Genomic DNA, 14,339 nt, shown 5'->3' with positions numbered 1-14,339 from the left:
GGTTTGGCGTTATAGTTGTTGTTTCTCAGCCAAGCATGATGAAGAAACGGGAGCTATTTCGCCTACAAAAATAATATTTTTGGAAAAAAGGAACATTTGCTATCTAACTGGGAGTCTCCTGAGTGAAAGCATCTGAAGTTCTTCAAAGGTAAATGATTTAATTTGGTTGCTTTTCTTATTTTCGTGAAAATGTTGCCTGCTGCCAGCAGAGCCTAGCATAGCATTATGCCATGATAAACTTACACAAATGCTTGTCTAGCGTTGGCCGTAACGCATATTTAGAAAATCTGAGATGACAGTGTTGTTAACAAAAGCCTAAGCTTGTGTTTGAATATATGTATTTCATTTGCGATTTGCATGAATAGGAAAAGTTTAGGGGTATTTATGTCCGCTGAGTTATGCTAATGTGTTTGAGGCTATGATTACGCTCCCGGATACGGGATTGCTCGTAGAGCAGAGGTTAACTTAGTAATATCTGGCTAGCAAACCTTTAGTTGTGAATTCCATACTGTAACTAGATCTCCTGGAGTGCTGCAACAGTGAGTGATCCGGTCTGTGGCAGGTGAAATGAAGAGTCTGCCCTTATCTCTGTAACGGCATTCTTCCTCCTCTTCTGAGGAGGAGTAGCGAGAAGGATCGGAGGACCAATGCGCAGCGTGGTAAGAGTCCATAACATTTACTTTAAGATAAACTGAACACTATGAAATATAAAACAATAAACGTGAACATAACGAAAACCGAAACAGTACCGTGTGGCAACACTCACACAGAAACAAACACCCACAAACCAAAAGTGAAACCCAGGCTACCTAAGTAGGATTCTCAATCAGCGACAACTAACGACACCTGCCTCTGATTGAGAATCATACTAGGCTGAACTCAAAACCCCAACATAGAAAAACACAGACTGCCCACCCCAACTCACCCCCCGCCATACTAAATAAAAACAAAACAAAGGAAATAAAGGTCAGAACGTGACAATCTCCTAATGCAGGTGTTCCCACACTGGGATACGCGCAATGCCGTTGGGGCTACTCCAAATAAAAATGAGATTTGTAGTTTTTTTTCACATTTTCAAACAGTCCATTTATATTTTCCAACGAGGCTATACATTTGGGTGAGGTTTTTTTCCTGGCTTGAGTAGCCTCGTTTCACTGCCAAAAATAAAATTAAACCATCTAGTGTTCAGCGAAATAACAACAATGTCAAATACAGGTAGCCTAGTCAAATAATTAACATCCAATCACATTAACCGTTACCCTCTCGGGGGAATTCCACTAATGGTCCGTATGTATCCAAACATAGCTGCTGCTCATTCCATTTGCTCGAAAATGGATAAATGGTTAAAATAAAGTAAGGCCCGAGTCCATAGAGACACAGACCAGCTCTACTGGTAGTACTGCTACTACTACTAGGACATCATACTGCTACTACCAGCTCTACTGGTAGTACTGCTACTAGGACATCATACTGCTACTACCAGCTTTACTGGTAGTACTGCTACTAGGACATCATACTGCTACTACCAGCTATACTGGTAGTACTGCTACTAGGACATCATGCTGCTACTACCAGCAGTACTACACCTGCACTTGTTGATGACACACAAGTTGACCACATCCAATGCTAGCATCAGTAATTCTACATTTGTTGTTAGCCCAGCTAGCATGGACACTTGGCAGTTGGGAATATGATGCAGCTGAAGAGCTACTGCCCCCTTACCCGGGAAAGCACTGAACAGACAGGGACGTTGGACCATCGAAGAGGCGCACATATGATGAGAACTACAGTGATTTGGGGTTCACTTATATTGGGAGTATGCGTTACAGCTGGATGAGTCAACAGACGTGGCGGGCCTGGGACAGCTCCTGGTATATGTCTGTTACGTTTATGCAGGGTCAGTTAAGGAAGACATCCTCTTCTGAAAACCACTGGAAACCAGGACAACAGGAGAGGATATTTGTAAAGTACTGGACAGCTTTGTGACATCAAATGGACTTGGGTGGTCAAGATGTGTTGGTATCTGTACTGACGGCGCAAAAGCCATGACAGGGAGACATAGTGGAGTGGTAACGCACATGCAAGCAGTTGCTCCCGACACCAGGTGGGTACACTGCAGCATCCACCGAGAGGCTCTTGCTGCCAAGGGAATGCCTGACAACTTGAAATATGTTTTGGACACTACAGTGAAAATGGTTAACTTTGTGAAAACAAGGCCCCTGAACTCTCGTGTATTTTCTGCACTATGCAATGATATGGGCAGCGACGATGTAACGCTTTTACAACATACAGAAAAGTGCACTGGTTATCAAGCAGAAAAGTATTGACAGGCGCACAGTATTGCGTAGAGCCATGTCTACATGGAACTCTATTTCATATCAGGTAACTGATGCAAGCAGTATAAAAATACATCTTCTAGAACAGCGGGGACTGTGAAGAGACACGCTTACACATACACATGATAAGACATGCAATCTACACACACACACATGGATTTTGTATTGTAGATGTGTGGTAGTAGAGTAGTGGCATGAGGGCACACACAATGTGTTGTAAAAAGGGTTTTGAAATGTAATGTCATATTTTAAATTGTATATAACTGCCTTAATGTTGCTGGCCCCCATGAAGAGTAACTTGGGGATCCTTAATGAATACAAATACAGGCATGCGGCTCATATTCATAGCAAACATACAGAAACCAAAAACAGCAGGCGAACAAACTAACAACATCGTCAACGAGAGAGAGAGAGATGGGGAGAAGGAGAGAGTCAGAAAGGAAGAGAGAGACAGTGACAAAGACAGCAACACAGACGAATGTCAGCTCATTAAAAAAAATAGCTGTGCGTCTAACCTTAGGGAGACAATATCAACTTTCCGCTCTCACTCAAATGCATGGTGTAAATGGCTCCCTTGGCTATTTCTGGATTTGTATGAAGTTACCTGTTCGTAATTCCCATCCCCCTTGCTGTCTTGACTAGCCTCACACACAGCACTATACGGTGTCTAACCCCATTGAACCATTGTCATGTGTTCTCCTACAGATCCCTCTCTATGTACGGTTATAAACTGGCAACCCCCCACCACACACACCTCCAGCTCCCCGTTCTCCGCAGCATCGTGTAGCGGCGTTCCGCCCCAGCTATCGGTGATGATCTCGCCACCGTGCAGTAGCAGCCAGCTGAGCACCTTGGCATGGCCGCGGCTGGCGGCGAAGTGCATGGCCGTGGCACCGTCACCGTCCCGGTCTGACAGGCTGATCTCTGTGAAGCTCATCTGCAACGGACAATAGTAGAGGCTGAACAGTATGTAGCGCCAGCTGCCATTTGGTTCGGTAACACTTTGTTAGTTGGCTCCCCTTAGTTTATAGATGTTCAACTTCCCACCATCAAATTGGTATCCATTAACCCTAACATTAAGCATTCTCTATCAACCATTGGTAGTGGATGGGTGTTGCTCTGTAGACTAAAGAGCTTTAACTTCTTTGGTGTAGGGGCAGTATTTTCACGTCCGGATGAAAAGCGTGCCCAGAGTAAACTGCCTGCTACTCAGGCCCAGAGGCTAGGATATGCATACTATTAGTAGATTTGGATAGAAAACACTGAAGTTTCTGAAACTGTTTGAATGATGTCTGTGAGTATAACAGAACTCATATGGCAGGCGAAAACCTGAGAAAAATCCAACCAGGAAGTGGGAAATCTGAGGTTTGTAGTTTTTCAAGTGATTGCCTATCCAATATACTGTCTATGTGGTCATGTAAATCAAATGTGTTATTGTTGTGTATGCATGCATGCATGTATCTGGTGGTGAGCTGCTAATACACACACACACACACATACATACATACATACATACAAACAGTATATTTCACAGGTCACCCCCAAAGCCAATTCCTCATTTGGCTGCCTTTCCTTCCAGTTCTCTGCTGCCAATGACTGGAACGAATTGCAAAAATCACTGAAGCTGGAGACTTTTCATAATTTGCAAATAAATTCATAAAAAAATCCTACAATGTGACTTTCTGGATTTTTTTTCTCATTTTGTCTGTCATAGTTGAAGTGTAACTATGATGAAAATTACAGGCCTCTCATCTTTTTAAGTGGGAGAACTTGCACAATAGGTGGCTGACTAAATACTTTTTTGCCCCACTGTATCTCCCTCACTAACTTTAAGCACCAGCTGTCAGAGCAGCTCACAGCACCTGTACATAGCCCATCTGTAAATAGCCAATCCAACAACATCATCCCATTCATCTTCTGTACATCTATCACTCCAGTGTTGAATTGCTAAATTGTAAATATTTCGCCACTATGGCTAAAGATAAGGGAGGTAAGGTAAGAAACCTCATTTGCACACACTGAATATATACTTTTTTTCTAATTTGTTGTTGACTGTATGTTTGTTTATTTCATGTGTAACTCTGTGTTGTTGTTTGTGTCGCACTGCTTTGCTTTATCTTGGCCAGGTCGCAGTTGTAAATGAGAACTTGTTCTCAACTAGCCTACCTGGTTAATTAAATAAAAGGTGAAATATATATTTTTAATTAAAACGTACTTTGGTGCGAAAAGTGGAAATCAATCCGAAGCATGGAGGCCTACAAACCTGACTCAGTTACACCAGCTCTGTCAGGAGGAATGGGCAGAATTCACCTAACTTATTGTGGGATGCTTGTGGAAGGCTACACGAAACGTTTGACCCAAGTTTAAATTGTTTAAGGCAATGCTACCAAATACTAATTGAGTGTATGTAAACTTCACCACTGGGCATGTGATGAAAGAAATAAAACCTGAAATAAATCTCTACTATTGTTCTGATATTTCACATTAAAATAAAGTGGTGATCCCAACTGACCTAAGACAGGGAATTTTTACTAGGATTAAATGTCAGGAATTGGTAAAAACTGAGTTTAAATGTAGTTGGCTAAGGTGTATGTAAACTTCCGACTTCAACTGTATAAAAGGTCCCACAGTTGACAGTGCATGTCAGAGCAAAAACCAAGCCATGAGGTTGAAGGAATTGTCCATAGAGTTCCCAAGACAGACATGTGTCTAAGCACAGATCTGGCGATGGGCACCGACACATTTCTGCATTGTTGAAGGTCCCCAAGAACACAGTGGCCTCCATCTTTCTTAAATGAAAGAAGTTTAGAACCACTCAGACTCTTCCTAGAGCTGGCCGCCCAGTCAAACTGAGCAATGGGGTGAGAAGGGCCTTTGTCACAGATCTAGAGTTCCTCTGTGGAGATGGGAGAACCTTCCTGAAGGACAAAGATCTCTGCAGCACTCCACCAATCAGGCCGTTATGGTAGCGTGGCCAGACGAAAGGCACTCCTCAGTAAAAAAGCACATGACAGCCCGCTTGGAGTTTTACCATGAGAAACAAGATTCTCTGGTTTGATGAAACTAAGATCATGCTGTTGGGATGTTTTTCAGCAGCAAGGACTGGGAGACTAGTCAAGATTGAGGCAAAGATCAATGGAGCAAAGTACAGAGTTCCTTGATGAAAACTTGCTTCAGAGCGCTCAGGACATCAGACTGGGGTGAAGGTTCGCCTTCCAACAGGACAACGACCCTAAGCACACAGCCAAGACAACGCAGGAGTGGCTTCGGGACAAGTCTCTGAATGTCCTTGAGTAGCCCAGCCAGAGCCCAGACTTGAACTCGATCAAACATCTCTGGAGAGACCTGAAAATAGCTGTGCAGCAACGCTCCACATCCAACCTGACAGAGCTTGAGAGGATCTGCAGAGAAGAATTTAAGGAACTCACCAAATACAGGTATTGTCACACCCTGACCATAGTTTACTTTGTATATTTCTATGTTTTGGTTGGTCAGGGTGTGAGCTGAGTGGGCATTCTATGTTACATGTCTAGTTTTATGTTTGGCCTGATATGGTTCTCAATCAGAGGCAGGTGTTCGTCATTGTCTCTGATTGGGAACCATATTTAGGTAGCCTGTTTGGTGTTGGGTTTTGTGGGTGATTGTCCTTAGTGTCCTGATGTCCTTGTTCGGTGTTAGTTTACACAAGTATAGGCTGTTTCGGTTTTCATTAAGTTTATTGTTTTGGTAGTGTTAGTATTTAGATTCGTGTTTCTTTATTTAAATAAACATGGATTGCAATAGCCACGCTGCATTTTGGTCCGACTCTCCTTCTCACCAAGAAAACCGTGACAGGTATGCCAAGCTTGTAGCATCATACCCAAGAAGACTCAAGGCTGTAATTGCTGCCAAATGTGCTTCAACAAAGTACTGAGTAAAGGGCCTGAATACTTATGTAAATGTGATCAGTTATGTTATTTATTTTTTTAATTAGCAACAATTTCTAAAAAACAGTTTTTGCTTTGTCATTATGGGGTATTGTGTGTAGGTTGCTGAGGGGGAAAAACAATTTAATCAATTTTAGAATAAGGCTGTAACGTAACAAAATGTGTATAAAGTCAAGAGGTCTGAATACTTTCTGAAGGCACTGTATCTCTTTAATTTGACTAATAAGTAGACAATAGGCTGTTATGTAATGTGTAAAAAGTTAAGGGGTCTGACTACTTTGAAGGCACTGTATGTCCTTTATGGTTAAAAGGGTACTAAAGTACATGTAGGTCTGTGGCATCATGACATTTTGTCAGCTGATTGGCATGCAAAAAACTGACCCTTAATTAGCATAAACATGTTTAGCATCTCCAAGCCTCCACTCATTCAAGCCGCTGATGTGCCTTTTCTAACATCTACATTAAAAAATAAAAAGTATTTTAAAAAATGTATTTCATACACACCATTACAATGAACCCATTATTTTAGGCAGGTCTAAAGAAACATGACATAAATGTATTTCAGAAGAACAGAATATGAGCAGGCCTATTGTATGTTATCTGGCTATGGGCCATAGGCTGCAGGCTTGTTCAATTAGCAGACAAGATATTACTAATATATCAAATGAGTTGCGATTTAGAATGGCCCATTCTCAAAGGGTCAGGTGCAAAAAGACATGTCATCTGTATGCAGTCAATAGCGAATGGAGGCCGCTTTCCTACCAATTCACTTTTCAATCATGTTGGATAGTCTACTTCGGTTGTTTCACTCCACTGTTTGAGGAGCATGCAGCCTCTCGCTATGTGACAGGTGATATTCCGCTGAAAACCTACGGTCGTGAGTTATGATGTAGCTAAAAAGGTAAATGTGTGGGCCTATAAATAATGAAAATATAAAAAAACATCCCTTTTACTAGGTTTTTAAAAATCACATTCACTATAATGGTAGGCTAACTCTGTAAGCCACCCTGCACAATCAATGAACCAACAGCATTGCCTAGACCTATACGTTCTCTCCCAGACTCATGAATAGAATGTTAGGAGCATAGCATAACGTAACCAGTCCATCCAGTATAGGACTATCTATACGTTCTCTCCAAGACTCATGAATAGAAAGTTAGGAGCATAGCATAATGTAACCAGTCCATCCAGTATAGGACAATCTATACGTTCTCTCCCAGACTCATGAATAGAAAGTTAGGAGCATAGCATAATGTAACCAAGTCCATCCAGTATAGGACTATCTATACGTTCTCTCCCAGACTCATGAATAGAAAGTTAGGAGCATAGCATAATGTAACCAGTCCATCCAGTATACATAATAACGCAGTCGACACTAATGTGATTACTAAAATGTGTTCATTTTAGAATACAGGCTAGACCAATTATGTACCAAAGAAATCTTAAAATATAATTAAAATGTTTTTCTGCCCATGCATAGGCTATGTACTGTAAAAAAAGCACAATTATTTTAATTCAACTTTTTTTTTTCAGGCTTGAGGTATGCATAAGCTCTAATATGCAAATAGCATTTTCAATGAATCATGACCTTAGAAAGCGCTGTCCATTTCGTTGTCTAACATGTCTAACATGCGCCGCAAAATACATTTAGATATCCATGTTATTCAATTGTTACACCCACACTGCTTGCTTGTGCCCACGAGCGTCTGCGATGCCAAGGGCTAAAATAGAACTCCTTTCTATTTCTGACGCAGATTGCGCTGAAAGTCCTGCCTCTCCCATCTCCTCATTGGTTTATAGAAGAATGTGCCATCTCCTCATTGGTTATACCCACGTGGGTGATTGAAAGATGAACTGTTTTGCCGGTCTTCGTGGTGATACTATGAAAGTTCAAAGATGAAAAAGCCTGGAAGGAGGAGAGATGACTAGAAATGAGTCGGTTGACAGTTATGTGTGGATTAATTGTCGGAGTAGAGGACCTTGTGCATTTCAGGTAAAATAACAACCTAATGTTTACATCCCAGGACATATTAGCTAGCAACAGCAAGCTAGCTAAATAGGACAAATTAGCTAGCAAGTGCAAGCTAACTAGCTAAATTGCCATACATGTTTAATGCTTTTTGACCTGTCCCCAAATTAATGTCATTGGTTCAGAGTTTGTTTTGATATTTTAACATGCGTGTCGTGATCGTGTTTGGTGTAGGGGGACAAAATAAATGTGCGCACGATGGCGCACACGCACGCTGCCGGTTTGGGTTCCGTGTCAGGCATTGAAACAACATTCACACGTTTTCCACTCAGTTTCAACCGGCTGTTGAACTTTTTCAAATTGATCATCAGTGAGGTGAGTTTTAAAAGCATGATACTGTTTGATGATCAGTTTTTGATGTGATTTTCTATTGCATTTATGTCAGTGGTTAGAGGAAAAATAGAGCCCTGAATACCAGGCCATTAGGACCTGATGGAGGGACAGTAGATCCCTGAGTACCAGGCCATTAGGACCTGATGGAGGGACAGTAGATCACTGAGTACCAGGCCATTAGGACCTGATGGAGGGACAGTAGATCCCTGAGTACCAGCCCATTTGGACCTGATGGAGGGACAGTAGATCCTTGACTACCAGGCCATTAGGACCTGATGGAGGGACTGTAGATCCCCGAGTACCAGGCCATTAGGACCTGATGGAGGGACAGTAGATCCCCGAGTACCAGGCCATTAGGACCTGATGGAGGGACAATAGAGCCCTGAGTACCAGCCCATTAGAACCTGATGGAGGGACAAGAGCCCTGAGTACCAGCCCATTAGAACCTGATGGAGGGACAGTAGATCCTTGACTACCAGGCCATTAGGACCTGATGGAGGGACTGTAGATCCCCGAGTACCAGGCCATTAGGACCTGATGGAGGGACAGTAGATCCCCGAGTACCAGGCCATTAGGACCTGATGGAGGGACAATAGAGCCCTGAGTACCAGCCCATTAGAACCTGATGGAGGGACAAGAGCCCTGAGTACCAGCCCATTAGAACCCGATGGAGGGACAATAGAGCCCTGACTACCAGGCCATTAGGACCTGATGGAGGGACAATAGAGCCCTGACTACCAGGCCATTAGGACCTGATGGAGGGACGGTAGATCCCTGAGTACCAGGCCATTAGGACCTGATGGAGGGATGGTAGATCCCTGAGTACCAGGCCATTAGGACCTGATGGAGGGATGGTAGATCCCTGAGTACCAGGCCATTAGGACCTGATGGAGGGACAATAGAGCCCTGAGTACCAGCCCATTAGAACCTGATGGAGGGACAATAGAGCCCTGAGTACCAGCCCATTAGAACCTGATGGAGGGACAGTAGATCCCTGACTACCAGGCCATTAGGGATCTACTGTCCCTCCATCAGGTCCTAATGGCCTGGTAGTCAGGGATCTACTGCCCTCCATCAGGTCCTGACTACCAGGCCATTGGGACCCGATGGAGGGACAGTAGATCCCTGACTACCAGGCCATTAGGACCCGATGGAGGGACGGTAGATCCCTGAGTACCAGGCCATTAGGACCTGATGGAGGGATGGTAGATCCCTGAGTACCAGGCCATTAGGACCTTATGGAGGGATGGTAGATCCCTGACTACCAGGCCATTAGGACCTGATGGAGGGACAGTAGATCCCTGACCACCAGGCCATTAGGACCTGATGGAGGGACAATAGAGCCCTGAGTACCAGGCCATTAGGACCTGATGGAGGGACGGTAGATCCCTGAGTACCAGGCCATTAGGACCTGATGGCCGGATAATAGATCCCTGACTACCAGGCCATTAGGACCTGATGGAGGGACAGTAGAGCCCTGAGTACCAGGCCATTAGGACCTGATGGAGGGACAAGAGCCCTGAGTACCAGCCCATTAGAACCTGATGGAGGGACAGTAGATCCCTGACCACCAGGCCATTAGGACCTGATGGATGGATAATAGATCCCTGACTACCAGGCCATTAGGACCTGATGGTATTTAGAAAGTTGGGTACTACCAAAACATGTCCAGAGTGCATAGGAGGAGATTACCATGACTCAACGGTCACGTGGATTTTGACTGCGGTCAAGACTCATGACTGCCGCTGTGGCAGTAATACAGTCACTGCAACAGCCCTATGTACACCCACAGTGGATTAATGTAGTGCTTGTCTAGGACCCAAACACACAATACAATAGTACAACAAATACAGTAGAAGAAATGACAAAAGCAGACAGTATGAATCAGGACAATGACCTACCAGCCAGACAATGACAGTGTTATGGCCCATTTGGGCGGCAGCATGCAGAGGTGTCATCCCGTCATTGGCTCTGATGCTCGGCTCCGCCCCGCAGTCCTTCACCAGGTATTGGACGACCTCCAGGTGGCCCTCCTGGCAGGCCAGGTAGAGGGGTGTGGCACCATTCTTTGTTTGGGAATTGACAACGCTAAAAGAGGATTAACAGACCTGTATTCAACTTTATTGAATGAATTACCATGTAAAATTACATTGTGATTCTTGAACAACACCCAAAATAGTTGTAAGACAAGAAGAGTGTATAAACATGTATTCGGTTGCCAAAACTTGGGCATTAATGCTATTCGTGGGGGGGGGGGGGGGTTCTGAATACCTAAACTAATCTAATCACTGACAGGTCAACAATAACTTCATAACACCCTCAGATTGGGCTTGGTCAAAGTTGGAACCCTAAGTAGCCTTTCCATGAGGCTCCAGTCCAAGTCACCAAGACTGGGGGAGTATTCTGATTAGCACATCGAGCCAACTCCACCCCCTGGAGCCAAACTCCACCCTCAATGTTCTCACAGTTCCCCAAAGGCCAACAGGATATACCATCCGATGACAATTCCCACACTTGCCCCAGATCTCCTAGTCACAGCGGGAGGTCAAGCAGTGAACAAGTGCTTCCCCTCTAAATCCCATAAGGCCTTTCTTTATTTGGACACTGACTGACAAGCAGGCAATGAGCCCGTTAAGAGACTTACCGCCCCGCTGGTTCTGCTCCTCACTACCCCAGGATTAACCAGGCAGCAGTGTGGTGACAGGCCAGAAATGGAGGGAGGGACGGGGGACAGGTGGGGTGGGTAAGAGGGGGAGGGGTAAAGGACACCCCGTTTCACCTCACCGGACAGAGACAACATAGAACCCAAGCCAACAACTAACTTGACCGAGTAAGCCTCCCACTTTGTTTTGTGTCTCAAAAACATGACAAAACTCCAAACAGTAGGTGTGACCGAGGATTTGGATTTGGGGTGATGCTCCAGGTCAAAACAATCACCCCTTAAATATTTCACCACAGGAAAGGGACCTGCAGTTCTGTCATCAGGAAGTGGGCAGACAACTGCATTATTCAGGAGTGTAACTAAAGTGTAACTAAAGAGCTCTCCTGCATCCCGGGGTCTGGAGAGGGAGAACAACATAGGTTTATGGAAAGGGGCTGGTGCTTATATACTAACATTCACACAACCCCCCTCAAATACTACTGGAGAAAAAATGCACCAAGATGTCCATGTGCTCTTTTGAGATGCCTCATGACAAGGGGGACGACTGAGTTCTAGCCTAAACAGACTCAGGCACTCCTGTAAAGGAAGTGCTTTTGGAGTACAGGTGTAGATTTCAAAGGGCTTGTCCTTGTGAGAGGGTAGCAATACAAAGTGCAACAATAGATGACACCGTCCCACAAACGCACACACCTAATATATATCTATTTTTTTCAAGCTATCAATTAGTCAACTTGAAATTGCCTCCACTATTACTGGATGTACAGTGTACAAATACACACCCTTCTCCCCTTCAAGGCCAATCTTATCATTATTTCATAGATTATCTCACACACAGATCAACCTTTGTGTGAGAAAGATGGCTTTACATGGTCATACTAATGCAAAAATCACTTACATTTTTGACATTCTCAATTATTTAGGTGCTACTATTTCAGTTTAGCTTGCTGTGGCCTGCACCCTTAGTCTCAACAGGTACAGTTGCGGCCAAATACACTGCTCAAAAAAAATAGAACACTAAAATAACACATCCTAGATCTGAATGAATGAAATATTCTTATTAAATACTTTTTTCTTTACATAGTTGAATGTGCTGACATCAAAATCACACAAAACTTATCAATGGAAATCAAATGTATCAACCCATGGAGTCACACTCAAAATTAAAGTGGAAAACCACACTACAGGCTGATCCAACTTTGATGTAATGTCCTTAAAACAAGTCAAAATGAGGTCATTTTGCAGGTCTCTGGCAGTGCTCCTCCTTGCACAAAGGCGGAGGTAGCGGTCCTGCTGCTGGGTTGTTGCCCTACTACGGCTCTTCCACGTCTCCTGATGTACTGGCCTGTCTCCTGGTAGCGCCTCCATGCTCTGGACACTACGCTGACAGACACAGCAAACCTTCTTGCCACAGCTCGTATTGATATTCCATCCTGGATGAGCTGCACTACCTGAGCCACTTGTGTGGGTTGTAGACTCCGTCTCATGCTACCACTGTGCTAGTATTTAAAAAAATAAAAAAATGAAAATGGACATTCAGCATGTCAACACTTCTTACAAAAACAAGTATTGATGAAGTCAATCTCTCCTCCACTTTGAGCCATGAGAGATTTACATGCATATTATTAATGGCAGCTCTTTGTGTACATTTAGGGGCCAGCTGTTTTGCCTTGTTGTGAGCTAATTGTAATTTTCCAAGGTTCCTCTGTGGCACCTGACCACATGCCTGAACAGTAGTCCAAGTGAGACAAAACTCGGGGCTGTAGGCCTTTTGATACTGTTGTTAAAGAGCCAGATAAGCACTTTATTATGGACAGACTTCTCACCAACATGTTTTGACCATGCCAGGGTTACTCCAAACAGTTTAGTCACCTCAACTTGCTCAATTTCCACATGATTTATTACAAGATTTAGTTGAGGATTAGGGTCTAGTGAATGATTTGTCCCAAATATTCAAAGCCATTGGCATGTCATTCTTTTTTATTTAACTAGGCAAGTCAGTGAAGAACAAATTCTTATTTCCAATGATGGCCTACCACGGCCAAACTAACCCGGATGACGCTGGGCCAAATGTGCGCTGCTCTATTGGACTCCCAATCACGGCCGATTGTGACACAGCCTGGAATCAAACCAGGGTCTGCAGTGACGCCTCTAACACAGATGCAGTTTCTTAGACTGCAGCGGCACTCTGGAGAACAAGATTGTGAGAAAAATGTGTAAAGTAATTGGTAAAATTAGTAGTGACTGAGAAAAATAAAAAGGCATAGACAACTGCCCTGAGGAATTCATGATTGTAACTGGATTTTTATTTTTTATTTTACCAGGTAAATTAACTGAGAACACATTCTCATTTACAGCAACGACCTGGGGAATAGTTACAGGGGAGAGGAGGGGGATGAATGAGCCAATTGTAAGCTGGGGATGATTAGGTGACCATGATGGTATGAGGAACAGCTTGGGAATTTAGCCAGGACACCAGGGTTAACACCCCTACTCTTACAACTATGATAGCTGAGGTTCATAGATTGGTATGAATATTAGTTCAGGACCTAACGTTTTAGGGTCCATACACAGATCGGCTACATATTGTAGCTAGCTACACATCCATAGGCGTACAGTTATTTTTATCCTCCACTACACAATAAGTAAATAGCTAGCTAGCTATGTTACATCAGCTGCATTGCAAGGCAAGCTTACACAATTGTACATTACATTTGCAGTAAATGCTTTAGCTAACTAGATTCTTTACATCCACTGTTTCACAAGACGACAGCCTGGTTTACTGGTTCTCAGGAGTCCCTAAAACATTAAACACAAATGACAATTTCATACTCATATCATAACACTAGCTAGCTAGCTGGCTAATGTTAGCTAGTCAGATAAATCGCTATTTAGCAAGTTTCGTCAATTAACTTTATGCCCCAAAAAATATGCAAACGTCTGTCTCTACATTAACTAACATATTCCTCTCAATTATAAATGTTTTGCCTGACTCGTTATGATGTTATAACTACTTTCATTTGCTTCACCGTAATGTTTTGTCAGCCATCGTTGCT

General features: G+C 43.5%; 1 protein-coding gene across 1 annotated transcript in view; it reads right to left on the bottom strand.

Moving 5' to 3' along the window:
• LOC110491049 (espin) overlaps nt 1-14,339 on the bottom strand; it is a 119,140-nt gene that overhangs the window by 86,810 nt on the left and 17,991 nt on the right. Inside the window, exons 3-4 of the mRNA XM_090201597.1 lie at nt 10,526-10,712; nt 3,091-3,273 (exon numbers count right to left, since the gene is read on the bottom strand). Of these exons, the coding sequence (XP_090057723.1) occupies nt 3,091-3,273; nt 10,526-10,712 (370 nt within the window). The remainder of the gene's footprint in view (nt 1-3,090; nt 3,274-10,525; nt 10,713-14,339) is intronic.

Source organism: Oncorhynchus mykiss, chromosome 16, assembly GCF_057628025.1.
Source record: "Oncorhynchus mykiss isolate SJ-2025 chromosome 16, ASM5762802v1, whole genome shotgun sequence".
Taxonomy (NCBI): Eukaryota; Metazoa; Chordata; class Actinopteri; order Salmoniformes; family Salmonidae; genus Oncorhynchus; species Oncorhynchus mykiss.
Note: the sequence above shows the minus strand (reverse complement) of the source record. Positions and strands in the feature narration are given on the sequence as shown.